The sequence below is a fragment of the Lipomyces chichibuensis genome (assembly GCF_038497645.1).
Source record: "Lipomyces chichibuensis strain CBS 12929 unplaced genomic scaffold V1513scaffold_92, whole genome shotgun sequence".
Lineage (NCBI taxonomy): Eukaryota > Fungi > Ascomycota > Lipomycetes > Lipomycetales > Lipomycetaceae > Lipomyces > Lipomyces chichibuensis.
Window position 1 is genome coordinate 1 of NW_027117544.1, and position 19,798 is coordinate 19,798.

At 46.0% G+C, this 19,798-nt stretch overlaps 9 protein-coding genes across 9 annotated transcripts; 2 read left to right on the plus strand and 7 right to left on the minus strand.

Annotated features, from left to right (window-relative positions):
• Positions 1-1,720: 1,720 nt before the first annotated feature.
• On the minus strand, positions 1,721-3,279 carry V1513DRAFT_481854 (uncharacterized protein). Its single transcript, XM_066900371.1, has 3 exons — positions 2,819-3,279; positions 2,669-2,780; positions 1,721-2,616 (listed from the first exon to the last, which is right to left on the minus strand). Exons 1-3 carry the CDS (start codon positions 3,261-3,263, stop codon positions 2,037-2,039), a joined length of 1,137 nt encoding a protein of 378 aa, XP_066750383.1. The 5' UTR covers positions 3,264-3,279; the 3' UTR covers positions 1,721-2,036.
• A 697-nt stretch (positions 3,280-3,976) lies between these two features.
• On the minus strand, positions 3,977-4,369 carry V1513DRAFT_434491 (uncharacterized protein; the record flags this gene model as incomplete). The annotated part of the gene is made up of 1 exon (XM_066896475.1): positions 3,977-4,369. One exon carries the CDS (start codon positions 4,367-4,369, stop codon positions 3,977-3,979), a length of 393 nt encoding a protein of 130 aa, XP_066750384.1.
• Positions 4,370-5,161: 792 nt separating this feature from the next.
• V1513DRAFT_428376 (uncharacterized protein) lies at positions 5,162-5,628 on the minus strand (the record flags this gene model as incomplete). Its single annotated transcript, XM_066896281.1, has 2 exons — positions 5,162-5,472; positions 5,499-5,628. 2 exons carry the CDS (start codon positions 5,626-5,628, stop codon positions 5,162-5,164), a joined length of 441 nt encoding a protein of 146 aa, XP_066750385.1.
• A 700-nt stretch (positions 5,629-6,328) lies between these two features.
• V1513DRAFT_333096 (uncharacterized protein) lies at positions 6,329-7,188 on the minus strand. The gene has a single exon (XM_066894713.1). It carries the CDS (start codon positions 7,045-7,047, stop codon positions 6,556-6,558), a length of 492 nt encoding a protein of 163 aa, XP_066750386.1. The 5' UTR covers positions 7,048-7,188; the 3' UTR covers positions 6,329-6,555.
• Positions 7,175-7,918, minus strand: V1513DRAFT_386497 (uncharacterized protein; the record flags this gene model as incomplete). Its single annotated transcript, XM_066895259.1, has 2 exons — positions 7,175-7,449; positions 7,501-7,918. 2 exons carry the CDS (start codon positions 7,916-7,918, stop codon positions 7,175-7,177), a joined length of 693 nt encoding a protein of 230 aa, XP_066750387.1.
• Positions 7,919-8,158: 240 nt separating this feature from the next.
• V1513DRAFT_386496 (uncharacterized protein) lies at positions 8,159-9,051 on the minus strand (the record flags this gene model as incomplete). The annotated part of the gene is made up of 2 exons (XM_066895258.1): positions 8,159-8,686; positions 8,812-9,051. Coding segments are annotated over 2 exons (768 nt in total), but the record flags the coding sequence as incomplete, so codon positions are not given.
• A 475-nt stretch (positions 9,052-9,526) lies between these two features.
• V1513DRAFT_428379 (uncharacterized protein) lies at positions 9,527-10,369 on the plus strand (the record flags this gene model as incomplete). Its single annotated transcript, XM_066896282.1, has 5 exons — positions 9,527-9,572; positions 9,648-9,769; positions 9,824-9,972; positions 10,026-10,231; positions 10,284-10,369. The coding sequence occupies 5 exons, from the start codon at positions 9,527-9,529 to the stop codon at positions 10,367-10,369; spliced, it is 609 nt and encodes a 202-aa protein (XP_066750389.1).
• Positions 10,370-11,640: 1,271 nt separating this feature from the next.
• On the minus strand, positions 11,641-12,898 carry V1513DRAFT_455137 (uncharacterized protein). Its single transcript, XM_066899462.1, has one exon. It carries the CDS (start codon positions 12,458-12,460, stop codon positions 11,891-11,893), a length of 570 nt encoding a protein of 189 aa, XP_066750390.1. The 5' UTR covers positions 12,461-12,898; the 3' UTR covers positions 11,641-11,890.
• Positions 12,899-14,846: 1,948 nt separating this feature from the next.
• On the plus strand, positions 14,847-18,773 carry V1513DRAFT_428381 (heme peroxidase; the record flags this gene model as incomplete). Its single annotated transcript, XM_066896283.1, has 12 exons — positions 14,847-14,993; positions 15,136-15,300; positions 15,357-15,465; positions 15,514-15,600; positions 15,665-16,022; positions 16,084-16,520; positions 16,580-16,926; positions 17,033-17,381; positions 17,426-17,642; positions 17,699-18,113; positions 18,170-18,692; positions 18,742-18,773. The coding sequence occupies 12 exons, from the start codon at positions 14,847-14,849 to the stop codon at positions 18,771-18,773; spliced, it is 3,186 nt and encodes a 1,061-aa protein (XP_066750391.1).
• Between the last annotated feature and the right edge of the window lie 1,025 nt (positions 18,774-19,798).

Below are 19,798 nucleotides of genomic sequence, written 5' to 3' on the forward strand. Positions count from 1 at the left end.
TTGTCCAGTGATGTCCACGAATACTTTGGTGGAGTCCATTGTGACTGGTCACGATGATTGTCTGTGCAGATGTACTAAAGTGGATAATGTATGTATGAGTGCTGAACCGGCGGGATCATTCCCTAAAATGTTACAAGACCAGTCCCTGCACGTATGCTAATGGAACACTAAAGAACAAATGTGTACATGCGATAGGAACTGTGTAGAACATCGTAGACCTCACAAGAAATGACTCGATTTGTCAGAGAATAAGCTCAGCGAGTGCATGACGCTAAAACCTTATCCACTTGGTGAAAACTCTAATACTTACAACACAAGGACCTGATGTTTTATTGGCGTTCATTACTCCTTGTTTCATTGACTGCGTCAAGTACAGTCGCACAAAGATGACCGAAGTATTTGTCGACTCGACATTTGGTACGAATAAACCAGTCTGCTTTCAGTATCGCGCGAACTTTTGTAAGCCAACGGTACGGAGGGTACGAGCAGGTACCAAAAAGAACCCACAATAATTGCGGAGTTGCCTCAAAGCCTGATCATGGTGCCGGCAAGCCTTATGGTTAAGTCCTCTAAGAGTTACGACGCGTTAGAGAATTCAAGATTAAAGTTTTGCTGCGGTATCTAATGACAAATTTTTCAGCCCTGGCGCCAAGACGCCAACAGAGCAAGATAATGCACGGGCCATAAATTCCGAAAAGGAAATGCACGGCTATCTCTGCTATACGCTTGATAATGAATAATGATTCATAACGTTTGATCGATGAACGAGGAGGAGTCGGGAAATGAGGGGAAAGCGAGGTTGGAGAATTCTCAACAAACACTCAACGTTGCATCAGTGTAGGGTTACCGGCTTAGGGCTCCACCTCAACGCGTCTCTCACGCGTTTGAAAACAAGTGTTTTAGGCTCTGCGTGCTCAGCAATCATTTTCTTCAATTCACTTGCCTATCCACAATGACACTTCCCGTCTATTACTCGCCCTCTCGTAAGGATCTTTTCGGTTATTTAATAATTTGCGTCCTGCGCTTACCGTTGTACTTGAATTGCAGACAAAAAGAGGTTGCATGCGACAATTGGGCATCTAAAAGTGCCCGATGATCGCTCAGTCGCGACATATAAGCTTGCGGGTTCCTTTTAGGCTTCCCTTTTTTTTGGCCCATTTAATAATTAATGTGCGTTTATTCTACAGATTAGTAATTTAAATCCGTATCTGGTTGACCTAGACGGACTCCCAATTGGCTTTCGGACTCTGAAATTACATGTGCGGCATCACTGCCCGTCGCGAATTGTTCCCATTACTGCGAATTGACGTACTCACTACTTGCGGTGTGTGACCCAGTGCGGCAGGATGATAAACTCAGTACTCTTGTCTTCCAGTTCATCACTTTGACATACTTAGTACTGGAACAAAAATCCCGAGTACCTCAAAATGACGTACCCGGTACAAAAAAGTGACTAAGTCCGTCAAAGTGTAGAACTTAGTGCTCGATTTGTTTCCGTAGGGTCTGACTGTATAATTAAAACATAGCATTGCGATGGTCAGAACTCAGAAGTATGTAGACGCAACCTGATTTATTCATGGGCTCGAGAGAGGGATTTGCAATCCTTAGTCATTCTCGAGTAACAGTATGTAAGGATTATAGCGATAATCCTGTGAATACTATAGGATTTTTAAGGCTGTTGACATTTAATCAATATAATTTAGAATATTAACTATGAGAACTTGACTGGGGGACCAACGTGTTCTTATGCAATTCCTACGCCCCGTCCAAGCCTCTACAACCAAGAAAGCAAAGACACAACAAACAAGCAAACAAGAAAGACGCAAACGCCAAGCCCCCGAACGGAGCAAACGTGGACACCCGTCACCGGACCGAGTGCCGAGATCCTCGGCCTGCTCCGGCGGAGGGCAACAAACGTAGGCAGCGAGCCGAAGGGCCGAGGAGGACGCCGGGGAGCCACCGACGGCACGGCAGTGGCCGAGACCCTCAGGATATGACTCCTGACACGGCATCGCCAAACGCGACGACCTGGACCATTAGAGATTTTTCAGTAGTATATCCTCAAAAAGCGCCTCTTCAATATCGTCCGATTTAAGGATTCGCCTTTGCCAGCATATCTCCATGATGACGACCAGTACAAAGCCACCTAGAACAACCGCTCCAATTACATAAAACTTCAGAATCAACTTGAAAATTCTCCTTCTGTCAGAAGAATTAAATGCCTTCAACGTGCTCACCAATCCATACATTGCATCACGCAAGGAGGACATTGTTCCAAAGCTCTTGCGGTCAAATGGCACAATCGGCTCTTCTCCATCAGGAAGTAAGGACGCTTGTACGCGAATGCGAATAACAGTAGCAGGAACACTTAGAAAGAGAAAAAGTGCGCTATTCACGGCAATGCTTAACAAAGAGGCAGCAAAGAATCTCAGCCTGCCATCCTGTGACATCGAAAGCATGGCGAACTTGGACATGATTGTCTTACCAAGTAGAGACGCGAAATTGCTCACAATAGACTCAGTAGCCAGAGCTGGTAGAGTGAGCACGCTCAAAGGAAGAGGAGTATGCCTAAGGCGAAAAAACCAGGTTCTCTTTGTTGGAACCGTGACAATAATGCTTCACAAAGTCAACAAAAATTCACTTTATAGTTCGAAGCAAAGCGACTCACTGGGTCAGAACTAGGGAAAACGGAGCGACACCGAGATCAACGATCAAAGGAAGCAACGGCTGCAAGATATTAGGCAATATGGCGACCAATCCCTTGCAGAACACTGTTGCGGCTTCCATCGCAATGTATGCAGACATACCCCGGAAAAACTCCAAGGGCCGCCCTCATGCCGCAGGTAAGCCGCTGTTCGTCTAAGACTGGACGTGACGGGATGCTTGCCAGCATATGCAAGATTTCTTTTCGACAGTCTGGTCACGAGCTGCGCTTCATCCACTCTGTCTCCTTCGTCATGCCGCAGGTAAGCCGCTGTTTGTACAATGCTGGATGTGACTTTAGTGCCCTGGGCACGATTCATCCGATTTCTGCCCAATATCGGTTGGGTGCCATCCACATCGTCGTCATCTTTAGATGCAAGACGTTCGGTTGAATCGGATCTTAAATGACTGTAGCCATTATGAGGTTCTTCGATGGCCGTAAGTGCGAGAATAACATTCGCAACGTACATAAGAACAGCATATGCTATGAGACCCACGTAGCCAGTAAGGAGAACTATATTTTGCGACTCTTTCTGATTGTCATTTTGTTGACCATCCATGGATTGATACAACGGAATGCTAGTTCGACTATTGCTAATATTGAAACTGGATTGACGAAGTGGTTGTGGTTCTGTGTATTCTTAAGAGGGTCGACTAAAGAAAACTCAGAAACACAACGTCACCTTACTTCCTCTGCCCTAAACTTATACAGTTAAATTCATGACTGACAGCAGGAGGATTGGTCGAAAATGCTGAAAGCCCGCTAAGCCAGAAACGTAATCGCAAACTCTTTAGCGGCTCAACTGACGTGGCAACTGCATGATTATTCAGTGTGAAACATGCGGGTGTTGAGATTACTCAGATTACGCCTACAAGGATTTGCCCGGATTGGATTTGGTGCACAATATTTAGATCGATCATAGAGCAGTTTTTACCTACTGAAGCACTAAACCGATCACTAAGTAGTGCTTCACATGTCGTTGTTAGACCGCAATTGCTTGTCAAATGTAAGCTACAGAGAATCGAGTCCAGGTAGGTGCCAAATAAGGTTTACTATTGATGACGAAAGTCTCGAGCATGTCAGATTTATTCCGGGTATTCAGGGGGCAAGTACCAACCATTCCTTTTTGGGACTAGCGTAGGTAGACTTTCGTACCCAAATGCAAGCAAGTGTACCTGAGTTACCCTCCTCAAGTAAAGTCTTATCAAATTAGGAGCCGAGAATCAATGGTTGATAGTATTTCCTCCGTTTCCAATCTATCTCAACTCTATATCATGTTGACATCAGTTCTCGTATGTCTCCCCACATTGCCTCAAAAGCGTCATTTTCATCATCAACATCAAAAATACCTTCCTTGTCTTCAAGGCTTTCCTCCTCAATTTGCACGTGTGCAATATTTTCACTTTCGCTGACAGGTTGTGATTGCCTGTTCAAGACTTTGGGGCACTTGCGCTGGTTGTGACCGGCCTCGTGGCAGGTTCCACATCGTCTCACTTTTGCCACATGGGCAGCGGCGTGTTGGACAATCTCAGCTGATGCCTTAAGCCTTCGCGTGCCCCTAGGTCGGCCTTTTCTAGGAAGTTCAACTGAGGGATCTTTAAGGACCAGCAAGTCTGTAAGAATCAACTTGCTGCCACGGGAGGTTGAGAGGATGGAATACTGCATGTACTCTCCAGCGAGGATGAATATTAGTGATGTCAATGGGCACGCCGAGCTGGATCCGATGCGAGCATGGCAGTAGGTAACTGTTCCAAGTCTCACAGCTGCATTCGTTCGATTCATCGCCTTGACGAAGCTGTTTCTTGACGACTTCTGAATATACAAGCTCCAATGCATATCTGGATATAGCCGTACACAATTAGTCTCACAATCAAGTTTCGGTTCGAGCTGAGGATGCTGAGTTGGTCTGAACGAGCCTTGCCTCTAATGTTAATTTTGTTGCCTGCAGTATAGAGCGTGCCGGAAGACGAGCTTAAGGCGCCTTTCATCGCACCGTGACTTCCTTCAACTCGCGAAGTGGTGTTAATCCCCAAGCTCACATTCTTCCAAATATAAATCTCCGCCCAGCGTTCGATTCCAAAAATACATAATGCCAGTGTCCCGGATATAGATATTGCCTTTGACGGCACTCAATTCATGGATGAGTAATGAATCTACAGAACCTTTTGTGGGCAGTGCGAGCATATCTCTCAACAGCCTAATCATGAATCGAGTTCTATTAAAAACAATCTCTCAACCCGGAATGTCGGCAGCAACCCATTTCTCCTCGGGACAGAGATCACTCATTTTGAGCCCGAGCGTTGTTGGCAGATTGCGGCTGAAGACCCCGTCCTGAATCAGCTCCTAAACATAATATACATGTTAGATGACTGATCAGCAGAAAGCCCATCCGAAATCATTCACTCACGTATCGATCAGGGTTGCTGTAACCAGGTCGCCAAATAATAAAAGCCTCAGTTATCTCCCCAGTCCACCTGTGTCCTCGGTAGAAAATTGGGCCGAAATACCCGTGTGATGTGGTTCCATCGGTTCAGCCACACTCTGTCCCATAATATCCATCTCTGTTTGCACGTTTGCGATGTCATCATACGCAGACGTAGGATTTTTGAACCATGGGGATTCGTTAATGCATACCAATATACAGACATTAACATGATGGCCATTGATCGACATATTTTTGGCATCACAAAGGGACTCATAGGTCCGACTGAGTCCAACCTCGATCGCGAGCGTCACTTCATCGCCGTGTATGCTATTCCTCCGTCTAGCTGTTTCAAGCTGTTTGCATAGTCACCATCAAAATATGTCGTGGTGGTCGATCCTAGAGGCCCAATATTGTCTAGTAGTCCTGGAGCATGCTCAGATAGATAATCATTTGCGCCAGTCAGGATGTCCAAGTTGAGCTCATTAGACTGCAACTTCATGGATAGGGTTCGGGAGCGCGTCGGGAATAAGTGCAAAAACAACTCGAGTATAGACATGAAGTGGTTTAGGGCAAAAACCCTAACAGACTGTGGACTTTAGACTCATACGGGCTTAGGACATCAGTTACGGTGTGCAAGAGTGTCTTCTGATGCTCTCTTACATACACATACACTAGAGAGGAGCATCGACCACTTCTTCAACTTCGCATTGCTGATGATAGGGCATTGGTATTCTGTATGTCCAAGGATTAACGTCCATGCCGCTGACGGAAGAGGGATCACAATCACTATGGGACATATCCCTAAAGGAAAAATCTCTGATGCCACTCACAACTATTATAAGAGTGGCTCGCAAAAAGTGACTCACTGGAGCAAATTGATAGAGTGGGTAGAATGTTTATGCTACCATACTCAGTGAGTGAAACTCGGTGAGAGAGTTACTATGTAGTACTTGTAGAGTTTTTGTCTATGAGCTAGTTGATGTGATGGCAATGTAGAGTAAGGTGCATGGTTATAGTCACTCGTACGATGTACTGGAGGCCATCTTTTTCTCATCTCGTGAGACGTATATGAGTGACTCTGAAAGAGCATAAGAGTAAGAAAGAAATATCTACCACATGCTTGTGCATGCCTACTTATTGACTGTCTAGCCAGATGATATTATATTAATACAGTTACGGAAAATCAATCATCATTCAAGCCTTTGTGGCCATATCTAACCGTGGTTTCATAGGGGTCGCAGTCAACCCAATTGCGATCTAGAATATACTCTTGGTGGGTAAACCTATTAGCAATTATACCCACAGTACATTCAATATCTGCGACGTTAATGCACGCCAGTCAGGTATGACTCCCAACTTGACAACTGTTGCACACGCCCCCATAAACCATCTTTATCATTAGCATAATGCACATCTTGGAAGACCTTTACCAGAGCAAGCTGGTGCTTCGTTCCTCCCCACTGGCAAGAAAATAAGCGATCAACCTCACCAAAGAACCGCTCATCATGTTCAGACTGGCAACTGACATAACGGCAGTACCTTGATCCAGGCCCAACAGCTGCAAGCACAGAAGTAACATGTCCTCACCGTTTGCGCGGTACTTTCTAAAATCGACGATCGTGTGCTGCAGTAGATTGGCTACCGCAGTGGACATATGAGCAATATTCAAAAAAGCCGCTAAGGTGTCAAACTGCCGTGCTGTAAACTGCGGTGGGGAGTTCACTCGATCTAGCAACTCAGCTAACCCTGTATTTAGGTGCTGTTGCAGAAAAACTTCCTCCCATGTGATGGCGACATTGGGATTTGTCCAGCGCAGTAAATTAGCCTGTTCATTAAGGAGAATTGCGTTGGACAGACTTTCATCCTTGTGCTTTTTATCTTGCAACAAGTTCACAACATTTCCACAAGTCTTCTCCATAGTGAATTGCCAATATCCCCACGCTGGACCACAGTCCCTTATGCAGTCCACAAGGTGCAGGATTCCATGGAGATTGGATGTGCATATAGTGAGATCTGAGTACAGATTCTCATACGACTCAACAAATTCACGGACTGCTACATCCAAAAATCCAATATCGTCCTGGGAAATCTCCTCTTGCGTCGAAACCGAGTATATTCGGGCTAGCAGCTGCTATGTTCTTCCTGACTTCTATCGATGCTCTTCCATCCAGGAGAGGATGAACGAACAACTGCAAGAAGTCAAACCAATTTTGCGCACGGTACGAGCGGTAATGTCGATAGACGTCTTCCGGCGATGGCGACAATGCAGCTGGAACTTCGCTCCCGCTCTCCTTTATATCTGCACCGAGCCCCGCTAAATCTTCAACAACAGGCTTGGCAACCTCCACCGTTTCAGAACACGGTCCCGGACGGAGTTTCGTGGGCTTAGCCATCTCGACCCATCGGACGAATGTACGTGGGACAATACCTTCTAAAACGAGATGCATGACGTCGATCGGAAATGATTCAGGCCAATGCAAGGTCCTCACGTCTAGCAAAGGTGACCGAGAGGAAATACCCAAAGTCTGATACAATGTTGGGTCTTGCAGGCGATGGCAGTCTTCGATATCCTCTTTCATGCTCTTCCTCAAATTCAGCTGCCGTATGCCTCGACTATCGGGACTTAGAGAGAGGAATGGATAGTAGTTCTGTTTGTTAGTAGCAACAACTCCCTCTATAAGGCAAAAACGACATGGCCGCTTCGCGTTATGGCCTTTAAGGCACATCAACTTTGCAATAGCCGGTTGATCGCCAGTAATAAGACATAGGTGGACTTTTACTATGGACATACAACGTCGGTTCTCATTCCATACCTTGACGCCATTCTCAGAAAATTGCTTCAAGTCTTGTAGAAGTGGCCCAAGAAAAGAGAAGATGTCTTTCGGCATGTTTGGACCGGGAATCGTCCCGAACAGAAGAAGGTTTTCCTTGTTATATCGCATGGACGGAGGAAGATTCATGATGACTCCCATTATCGGCCATGTCTGGTGTGACTTGGTTTTCACTAATTGCACACCATCGATCGACAAGGCCAAAGCTATCTCTGTGGGGTCTCGAAAAAACCCATCGCCGCGAAGCTTCCGCATAAGATTGCCATTCCAAAAGTTTTGTTCGTCTTTTGACAATACTTCGCAAGGATACTCTTGCACTAGCTTTGACAGACGTTCGTTGCTAAAGATCGCGCGGATCCTTGGCTCAAGAGGAATATAATTGAACGTCTTGTTGGGCTTCTTTGAACCGGAAAATCGTTCGGCTGCGCATTTTGGACATTGCAAATGCTGTTGGTATTCGCCGAAGTAACAGACACAGGGGCCCAGATGGCAACAGTCGTACTTGATCGGGATAAGCCCAGTGCACTCATTGATAGTTTTTCTGCACGTGTAAAGATACTGTGTCGCAATCTGCGGAATATTACCCAAAAGAGAAAACCCGACATTGTCAAGTCTGTGCATGACTTTGAATAAAAGCCATCGGACACTCTCCGCATCTTTCGGTAATAGGAGCCGAACTGCGTTTGTAGTTAGGATCGAAGAGGGATAGTATTTCCTTAAAAATACCTACACGTCGGACGCCATTGCGAAACCATTTCTAAATTTGTACCAGAAGCTGACTGTTGTTCGGCTGAATCAACAACAAGAATCAGTAACAGAGTCATAAGGTTTCAAATAAACATACCATTGACGTTTGCATGCTCTTGCTCAATATCCACATCAAAAATATCCATCTCGTCATCACCTGAGAGCTCATCAAGATCGTCACTAAAGTCGCTCTCCACATCGGATGTTAGATTTTCTTTGTCCTCATGATCCATGCCAACATCCTCATCATCGTCATCGCCAGCAAATTGACGGTCGTCGTCACCGCAACCGAGTTCTCGATTAATGTTTCTGTCCTGAGATCCACCCTCAGTATCAACGGCCATGCTCGCATGTGCGATAAGGATCTCCTCGGATTCTTGCGACGGAGGACGTTGACTACTCTAATCAATGTTGGAATGCGTTGTAGTGTGAAATCCTCTGGCTCATACCTGTTGCTCTTCTGTAAGCTGCGAAGCTGATCCAATAATTCTCCGTTGAGCTCTATGGCGGTAATATGTCGCAGCAGAAACCTCGTGTCCCCGTCCTGGAACAATACATGCATGTCGATGACGCCCACTTGAACAGCCCACTGGACAGTAAAACTTGCGATCCACTCTAGGCATAGTATTGTTCTTAACGAGGCCCTGAGAGCCAAAGAAATTGTGGCCAAGAATGAGAGCGTTTGTTAGGGTGTCATACAACTTTCGATCTGTCAAACTCACTTGAGACATCGCTCCTTCATCGCAGCACTATATAAGTGTGGCACCGTGCCGGCGACCTCTTTGTTCCATGCAATATTGTGTAAACATCTATTCCAGCATGTCTGCTACGTCCGGTACAACTTACATGAGGCTTCCCGTTGAAGGTAGGGTTATATGAGTCGAATGCTCATGCAAAACAATCAAATCATTATTCCAGGATCGCTACTAATTTCTCAAAGCAAACCGGCGGAACCGAGTGAAGAGACCTCAGGGAGCTGGCCAAATTAGTGGCAAGGTGACCCTTAGGAAGCTAGACCTGTCGCGAGAGGCGAACATAAGTAAAGCGGAGAAGGATATCAGCGTAACTACCCTAACGGTTAGAACGAGGCGAATATTACTCTGACAACTATTTTAGAGCTACTTAAACAGCTATGCAGAGTTATTGTATCAACGCCCAAGTGCCAAAGGCAACAAATGCGGCAGAGTCGTTAGGTTATCGCAGCTTTTTGCAAGCCGTCCTTCTACTCTTACGGAAAATGGGGAAGTGTGCCAGTTGCAGTGCAAGTACGCATGTGTGAATATTTAGAAATGGAGTTTCCCGGGCTCTCTATAGCCAGAAACCAGTGGGCATCAGTGGCATTCTTCTCTGGGTACTTCCGGCGCCGGCATGGGTGCCCGTATGACAATAATAATCAAAGTTCTCAAGAAGCGCCAATCCTTGATGGTGAACAGGATTCCGAGATGTCGCCGGAGATGAGCCCCGAAATGGCAGACGGCAGCAATGGCGAAGAACCAACCATTGAGGAGGACGCAGCCGGGGAAGGTGAGAATTTTTCGTTTAGAACATTGTAATTGCTGTTGATATCGTGAACCAGAGTCATTTCCCCCAGCTTCTCCAAAGGCCATCTCTAACGTCAGGCGGAAGAAATTGGAAACACAGATGATAGTCTCTTGTGAATAGATGCGGGATTCAAAAGCTCTAAGGAAGGATATTGAGGAGGCAAAGAGAAAAGCGAAGATCGCCAACCTTGAAAAGGCACGCAAAATAAAGCAACGTAGCGCGCTACTTCAGAGAAACAACTTGACATAGTGCCAAGCCGAAACACTTTTGCTTGATTTGGGGTGGAAGCTGCATGATCAGCGTGAACTGGATAATTTAATATAATAATATGACGCGTCGCTACGCACAATAACCCTATACGTGTCTCAGAGGAGGACGCAGACGCGCATCACGCGCGACTTACGCGTGTAATAATTACCCTAATTGGCTGGGGTGGTGGACTGTTAGCTAGCCCTCTGGGTGGCTCTTTTCCCCCCGTCCGCCGCATCCTCCTAGCTATCAAACAGCCAACACGGCTGTAATTGTTTACAATAATCGTCAGTGAGATTTGTACTTCCTACCAGCTCTGTATCCTACCTTGCGTCGGCTGTGGTTCTGGAAGTTTTGTGACTCATGCACTGGTTATCCATTTGACAGCTTTCTCTATTGGCTGCAGAGTCAGGCAAATCTGTAAATTTGTATTGCTATGTTGGTGTTCAGTAAACTAATGTAGTAGTGGTAAGGGCATGCTTTGCGTTAGGTTTACGATGTAGTCGGTAGTATCGCCAGAGATTAATAGTGGTTCACTAGCATGTGCATTTTCATATGAGTAATGTAGCCCGCAACTCTTACCTACTTTTGTAAACCACAATAGTAACTCACACAAAGACACTCATCTTAGCGAGTCGCTAAGCTCACGCGAATACAGCGAGTTAGTGACTCTTACAATTCCGATTTGCTTTGGAGAAGATTCTCACTTCGTTTGTTCAGTGACTCGGTCCATCAACCTGTCTGAGTTATTCCCACGTTTTGTATGAGTAGCTTGACATATTTTGCTCAGAGTGACTCCGACAAAGCCTTAGAGCAGAGTCAGGAATTTTTCCTATAGGGTATTGTTATGGAGAGGGATATATTCGCTGCGAATAAACGGAAATCATGCGAATACGAATAATGAATACGACTAAGGAAATATTCGTGCCCACGAAGATGAATGCTCGGTTCCGTCAAACAAAATGTTCGAGTTCCAAATCAGAGAAATGGATGAATGAGACATGGGGCTTTTGACAGCCATACAAAACTCGTCTTTCAGAACTATTAGGTGACCTTTTTGTCCTGCGCGCACCGACCAAGCTCCTTAGTTGCAAATTCTTTCTCCAGTTAATCGTAATTTTAGTTTTCTGTGTCTGAGCTCTTGACACATCATCTTGAATCCCTGACAACACCATGTATCAGTTCAATCGACAAGCCAAATTTGCCACCGCTGTATTTCTCCATGAATGAGATTCCTGATATAGAGCCCGACAAATTTCCGATTTGGCCGGTCCTGCAATGCTCCCGATATTGGCCGGTAACCACGTAATATGTGTCTCAAGTGATCCAATCAGTTCGCCGCCCTGACCTATTTTAAAACGCCCTAGTTTTTTTTCTCTTGCTCTCTCTCAGCTAAATATGCCATTTGCCACCAGGCATCCTGTCTCTGGTCATAGCAGTGCCTGTGGAATATATTTTGTCAGATATCAGCAATAACGAGAGAAGAAAGAAAAGAAGGCAATACCATAATAGCAAGTGCATGTGTAACGCAACCAACGCAAGCCTCTGACTCGACAGATATTGGAGCTCCCCGAGGACTTCTTGTCTCTTGAAAGCCCACCGAATTCTGCGCACCAAGCGGAAATGTCGCCAACCCTCATCGGACTTCGGTGTCACTTTAGCGAAATGTTTTTCGAGGGATGTGACTCCCTCCTTGATTTTATTCACTGTCAACTCAAGATCATCGTTGAGCTGTCCTAAGTGCCGCACATCCTTGGATCCGTCTGGAACAATGGCTCGCCAGCAAAAGTTATCCTCTTTATGGGTCTGCAAAAGTTCGAGGTCGGCTTTAAATTTCTTAATCTCCGCCTCTGCCTCGACTGTGAGCGCGTAGAAACCTGTGATAGAAGCGATCACCGCGACGATGAAAGTTAGAACCCCGATTATGCTGCTCGCGACACCTAATGCGTCAAGGCCATTCATGCTTCCGGCCTTTCGTTCTTTGGGACGGAACGACAAGAAATTACTTGGTTTTCAGTTAGTGTGAATTTGACCGGAGATGTTAACGCAATGCCGCAGCTGTGATGAAGTGATGGCATTTCACGTCCATGCGATTGATAACTAAGTTTAGGCATGAAAGCCGACTCAAGTTCTCTTTTAACAATGTCAAAGTGCAAAACTGCCTATAGCCACGTGGCATGACCGTCAGCACAAAAGTCCGGAATCAACGGGCCGCAATGACGACAACAACGATCATTTGGCCAAGGGAGGTGGAAACGTGTAGAAGATGCTAGTCTACGATCGTAGATTCCAAACTTTTCTAGAACGGAAAGTAACGTGATGGCGAACGTGGTATCACCTGTATAAATGTAACGATATAAGCGAATTCCTCTATTGCAATATATAGTGCTCAGCAGCGCCGCTTCAGGCATTTACCGCAGCCTGGGATATTAATTCTAAAGCCACGATTCAGAATTTGCCTCTGTAGTGCGTACGGTATGGTTTAGTCGTAGTAACTTCGGTGCTATGCTCGGACGCGCTGTTTAAAATGCACAAGCTCAGCGGTAGACATTTGTCAACGCCGAAATTGCTCTTCTCCCATTTTGCTGAAGATATTTGCTCTGAAATCCCATATATTAACACTGGACACCGCGAAGGCTGTGGAACTGTTCCGAGCTATTCCCTAAACCGTCGACGAGCCTCGCCGATCTCATCACAACAGCGTATCACGTTGGAGCGACGCAACGTCTCCACTGCCATTTCATGTATGGCATCTCATACCTCGCTTAAACAATAGTGGGCCACCAACGCATGATTTTAAATTACAATTGCCATATGGTCTTGCAGCAACTTGGTATTAATTGATTGAGGTCAGGGGAGAACGATGGTGAGTCGCTGTTTGTATTGGGGTAATCTAGGTTTAGGGTGCAGTGTTCCGATATTAAGGTTTTCAGCATGCCCATAAATGGATGATCGAGCATTGCCCGCACGAAATTGGCGACCCATTTGATAGGAATTTGTTGGTCAGCCTTGCTACGAGCGAGCCTCATCATTAACTATAAAAAAGGAGACGGTTATCGAAGGTATAACAGACTCTCATGGACTCATGATTGCACAAGTATTCGATTGAGGTTTTCATTGCCGTCAACTGTCTATCAGTGGATTTATAACGCCACTCTTCCAACTTAAGCCCTTTATTCAGCATCATGTCATATTCACGGTTTTCCAATCTACCTGTATTATCCGTGGATACATATTTGGGATCGATTGGGAAGCGCAAGGCATGATAGGCATCAATTAGAACAGAGGGCAGGACACGAATTAATGATAACTGAGGAGGGTACGAACAATACACTACGTCGAATATATTTAGTGTTCCTCCCTGACTATAACGCTATCAAAAACCTGCCTATTTATCAGGGATCCAATTGTATTACGTGCACCTTGAAAATGTCCTCAATCTGGTTTTTAACGTTGGCTGGATCTCGTGCGACCGAGACACCACTAGGGTTAGGTGTTTTCTTGTCGCGTGTCCGTATTTATTGTTGTGCGACACGCCCAGGCAGGCATGTGCGGCTCACGTGCAATGCACCTATCAATGGAAGCCGGGTAACGGGCCGTGACTTACCCTGCTCAGCATATCGTACTACAATGCAGCGCACGCTCTGACATTATGCGACGTACGCTCACCTATAGTTTCGTTATGCAATATAGCTAGCAATTGCTTACATTGCCTTAGCACCTATATCTTGCATATATTAGCAATTGGGCTTAAAATGGAAGTGTTCTCACTGCAATGTCAAGGAAGGAGTTTTGTATTTCAGAATAATAGTCTTGCCTTCCATTGACCAGCAATCTTCCGTGTTCGGCAGTGTGACAAAGCCTGCGGTTTAGGGTAAATTCTGGTCACATGCTAAACACAATTTCGATGTTGTCATCCCATCTCCAGAGGAAACGCACACAGTAATTGCTTATTGATTTTGATCGTCGCCGTGCTATTGGACAAACGGGCATGAATACTTAGCAGATTTCAATATTTCAAGCATGAATGTAATCGAGATGTCATATTGTATTAGGTAATGATTCGTTTCACACATGGTGACTACTCAACGAAATATTTTCCATGTGTATCGTTGCATGAATTGATGGCAAATCGAGCTGCTGTCAATCTGTATTAGGTAACGATTTGTCTTAGCACATGGTGTCCTACTTAATGAACCGAAATGGTTATATGCTGATGAGGTCGGCTTGCGCAATTTATATAGGACCAGTTAAGATCCTTGAATCTGCACAATAATGCATAATTTTTCATAGCTCCTTTTCTAAGTCCATTTTGATTGCTTTTCACACTTCCACGCAAAATCAAGCCATGACGGACTCCACAGGCCTCTATGCTGGTGGTATCATTGGCGATGTTGTCAGCCAGGTGCATCGTGTACCGCAAGACCTAGCCCTTCTAGCAAACGAAATCATGACCAAAATCAACAAGGGCATTATAGATGATAAGGACATGGCAGTGAGTATTTCAATAGCAGAGTGGGAGCTGAAGCGAGAATGGTTCATGTCATTTTCCAAACTTATCCGTCTCTCACAGACTGAATTATGTCGCTCTTTCAGAGTTGCACTTTGGAGACAGTGAGTTATCTAACAAGATATAGCTTGAACACTTTATACAATTCGCTTCATCTTTGCCCAGCGACTCCAAAGAAATGGCAAAACTGAATGATGGCTTTATTCAGACGCTATGGAACGAACTTCAACATCCGCCACTAGATTATCTCGGCGACGAGTGGCGCTATCGGACAGCTGACGGATCGAACAATGTATGTATCTAGACATCTACCGGGTATGCCAAGGCGCGGGCTCATGGATATCCCAGAATCGCATGTATCCATATCTCGGCAGATCTGGCGGTTCATACGCCCGTACCGTTGAGCCGGAAATTCAGCTACCGCCAAACCTCCCAGACCCAGGCATTATATTCGACGGTAATGTCTAAGGTATTTGATTTTGGAAGAGATTTTGATGCGGTACAGAATTGTTTGCACGCGGAGAGAAATTGCGAGAGCACCCTAACAGAATTTCCAGCGTGCTATTCTATATGGGGTCAATTCTTGTTCACGGTAAGCGTTAGATGGTCGAGACGTTGACACCTGCGCCGCAGCCCACAACTAATGAATTTCTTAGACCTCTTTCGTACGAGTGATGAGGATCCAAACAAAGTGAACAACTCGTCATATCTTGACCTTGGACCACTGTACGGGCACAACTATAAAGAGCAGGCACTGGTCAGAACTTTCAAGGACGGCTTGTTGAAGCCTGATACCTTCTCCGAGATCAGAGTGCTTGGCTTTCCTCCAGGGGTGGCGACACTATTAGTGTGCTTTAACCGATTCCACAACTATGTCGCGAAAGAGCTAGCAGAGATCAATGAAGGTGGTCAATTCACCTTGCTTTCCGCCGATGGGATGACGCGAGCGCAAATTGATCAATACCAAACACCTGAGAATAAGCGAGATAACGATCTCTTTCAGACGGCCAGATTGTAAGTGGCGGAGCCGCCGGCATAGTTACAGATTCGCTTGGCGTGAGCTAAACGTGACTAGGATCACATGTGGACTATACGTGAATATAATCACTACCGACTATCTCCGAGCAATCCTCAACTTGAATCGCTCCTCTTCCCAATGGGTTCTCGATCCGCGAGCCAATCTGTCGACAGTATATGGACAGCATGGTATTCCAGAGGGCATCGGAAATCAGGTCAGCGTCGAATTCAATCTCATCTACCGCTGGCATTCAGCCATTAGTGCTCGGGATGAGCAGTGGACGATTGATTTCTTCAAGAAGTATCTACGTGATAAGGACCCAAGCACCATAACCGTCGAGGAACTCTGGAATACGCTCAAAAAATTTGGAAAGGCTGAACAAGCTAAGCTGCCGGAAGAACGTACGTTCGGTGGCTTGACCCGTCAAGCGAATGGAACTTTCGCGGACGCTGAGCTAGTAAAAATACTCTACGAAAGCACAGATGATGTTGCAGGTACGTAATACCACTAGTATTCCTCCAGCAATTTCCCTACCTAACTTTGCTGATCACAGCCTCGTTCGGAGCTCGCAATGTTCCTGTGGTCATGCGTGCTATTGAGATGCTAGGCATACAACAAGCACGCGGCTGGCATGTGGCGACTCTAAATGAGTTTCGTAAGTTCTTTAAGCTCATGCCGTACAAGACATTCTCAGACATCAGCTCCATTCCCGGTGTTGCACAGTCCCTGGAGACACTGTACAAGGACGTCAATCATGTCGAGCTGTACCCAGGACTTGTGGCGGAAAATGCAAAGCCGAGAGAAGATCCTGGCGCAGGACTTTGTCCGGGCTATACGACTTCCCGAGCCATCTTGGCGGATGCTGTGGCTTTGGTCAGAGGTGATAGGTTTTATACTGTGGTATGTATGCAATTTGTCTGTTGACTTGAAGCCGTAGTGCGGATGTTCTGGAACGCTCCAGTACTTCATAAAATCGGCTGCATACAATGGCTGATAACTTACATAGGACTACAATGCTGGAACCATGACAAATTGGGGCTTCAATCATATTCAGCCAAACCCAAATGTTGCACACGGGGGCGTAATCTACAAGCTTTTCATGCGAGCTTTCCCAGGTTACTATCGTGGCGCTTCAGTTTACGCCATGTTCCCATTTACAGTTCCTGACGAGACACGCCTGATCCTTCGCAAATTGGGAAAAGAGGGTGAATACGACTTCAGCAAGCCAAGCTTCATTCCTCGACCGACAGCTATCTCGACTTGGACCTCTGTAGTCGAAATCCTCAATGATCAGAAGCGATTCAAAGTTCCGTGTATGCCATTTCTCGAATATGATAAGGCCGACTTGCATTGTTGTATGTGGCGCCGAGACTGTGGGCTTTTGCTGATGATGTGGTAGGGGGAAATCATACCTATGAGATGATCGGACACGATTACATGCTGAGCGGAGATGCGCCGGCAAACACCGAGCAACGAAATTTTGTAAGCAACGCGCTATATAGCCCCGAGAACGCGATGGAAGAAGTGGCGGTGTTTGCTGAGGGAATTACAAGTAATCTGCTGCACGAGATGTCGAGGAAGCTGAGGCATTCGTTTTTGGTGGATGCTGTCGACGAGTAAGTTCCCGTCTAAACTTCGGCACGTCATCAGACACGTTGCTGACTTGTCGCAGTATCGCGAACCTCTCTCATTCAATCATTATTGCTCATCTCTTCAATATTCCATTGAAGACGCACACCGGACCAGTTAAGAGCGGGTTCACTGCGCGAGAGTTTTACAACATCAACGCATTGCTCTTCGCTTATGTTTTCCGCGACATCGATGCGGCACAGAGCTTTGGCCTTCGTTTCGAAGCTCAGCAGAGTACTGAAGCGTTTAGTAAGGTCGCAATTCACGTTTGCCAACTAGTGCGCTATGAACACTTTCGAGAGTTGAAGGAGCTTCTTGGTTTGCAGGAGCATGATACTATGCCAGACTACGGTCAAAGGTTGATTCAGCGCCTTTTCCATGGTGGCAAGAGCGTGGATGAGGTGGCCAGTGTGGTCATTGCTACCGCTGCTGCGGCAGTGGCAACGCAAGCGCAAGCCGTGAGTGACATTTTTGACTGATTTTCAAGATTGTGTTTGGCTCACACAGAAGATAGTTCGCGCAAATTCTCGATCTCTACTTATCGGACGAATACAAAAAGCACTGGGCAGCAATCCAAGAGCTTGCGCGTTCTGAAAATTCGACAGCGTTTACGAAGCTTAAACGTTACGCTATGGAGGGCCTTCGCCTTGCTACGCCTTCTTCTGGTACTCTTCGGGTCGCCGCTGATGATGTCTTTATCAAAGACGGATCGAAGACGGTGAATATCAGGAAGGGTGATCGGGTGTTTACAAATTTCGCCCAGGCGTGTGTGGACAAAGACGAGTTCGTAGACCCTCATGCCGTCAAGCTTGATAGGCCAGACTCGTCCTATATCCACTTCGGCTACGGTCCGCACTCTTGCCTTGGTCGCAGGATCGTGGAGAACTGCATGGCGGCGCAGCTGAAGGTGTTTGGCAAGCTCAAGAACTTGAGGCGTGCACCTGGCGGACAAGGTTTCATGAAGTGTAAGACTGTCAATGGTTCTCTGAAGATGTATTTGAAGGAGGATTGTAGTGATTGGTGGCCGTATCCTACGAGTGAGTGCGTTTCCTAAATGCTGAGAACATCTGCTAACTCGGTTCGTAGCTATGAAAGTAATGTTTGACGATTTTGAGTGAGCGATGAGACGGAGATTTCTTTCTTTTTGCTATATGCTTTATCTTTAACTGTCAGTCGCCGTGAAGGCCGGCTGCAAGGAATGAAACACTCATTTTGGAATGAAATCGAACTGAAATCGGAGCCAAGAGAATTGCTAGGATGGCCCTAAATAACTCTTGAAATTAATATTAATTTATAAAAAGAGGAGTTTGTCCTCGCTGTCCTGAATCCAGGAATCAGAGTATTGCTCTGTTTTCCCACGCCAAGATCCGTACATGTCGTAGCTCTCAGACGAAATGACAACCATTGGTTAAGCGATCGAGGAATACCACGATTCACAATTTGGCCTAAGTTGCAATCATTTTTCTGCACGTTATGCGGGTAAAAGAAGCACGTGGCGGCAAATGACGTCAGTGACAGCCGCTGTTCGTGCGGCGATTGTCAGAGATCTGTTTGTGAACGCGAAGTAACGTTACTGATGTCGGGTGAAGAAGAAGGACGACGGTGAGGAGCAAGATGGGGCAGAACCGCGGATAAGAAGAGAATCTCGTGATTATTTTGGAGTTTGATGTTTTGTATAAAGACATAAGGAATTTAGGGACAATAATAAACGAGTGACATAAGATTAAAGCGATTCATTGACGTGCCGGGAAAAGCGAATGAATATACAAAGAATGGCAGAATCTACAGCTGTCGACTCCATACAGGCCCTTGACTCGCACGCTGGACCGGAAGCCCAATTCACGACCTGCATTAACTCCCAAATATCTTTATCATTCTCTTCGGCGGCCTCAGGATCTTCCGCCAGTACAAGTTCGAGTGATTCCTGTTGAACGAGGTTAGGGTTCCACCCAGACGCTGCTGGATAGAGTTTGTGGCGCACTGCTCCGACACCATTGAGAATATGGCAATTCTGGATTTGCTCAACCAAATCCAGTTCTTCTCACGTTATCGGTGCTTGTAGTTTCTAGTCGCCCATATTCTTCTTCGGATTCTTCTCGGTTGCGTCTCGGATTCTTCTCGGTTGCCCCTTCTTCGGATTCTT

Excerpts from the sequence above, each read along its gene's own strand:
- V1513DRAFT_481854 (XM_066900371.1), bottom strand. The coding sequence starts at position 3,263 with ATGGATGGTCAACAAAATGACAATCAGAAAGAGTCGCAAAATATAGTT. Across the intron at positions 2,781-2,818 it reads GCATGAGGGCGGCCCTTGGA|CCGCAACAGTGTTCTGCAAG; the intron begins GTTTTTCCGGGG and ends TTGCGATGGAAG. Across the intron at positions 2,617-2,668 it reads TTTTCCCTAGTTCTGACCCA|CATTATTGTCACGGTTCCAA; the intron begins GTGAGTCGCTTT and ends GACTTTGTGAAG.
- V1513DRAFT_333096 (XM_066894713.1), bottom strand. The coding sequence starts at position 7,047 with ATGGAGAAGACTTGTGGAAATGTTGTGAACTTGTTGCAAGATAAAAAG.
- V1513DRAFT_455137 (XM_066899462.1), bottom strand. The coding sequence starts at position 12,460 with ATGAATGGCCTTGACGCATTAGGTGTCGCGAGCAGCATAATCGGGGTT.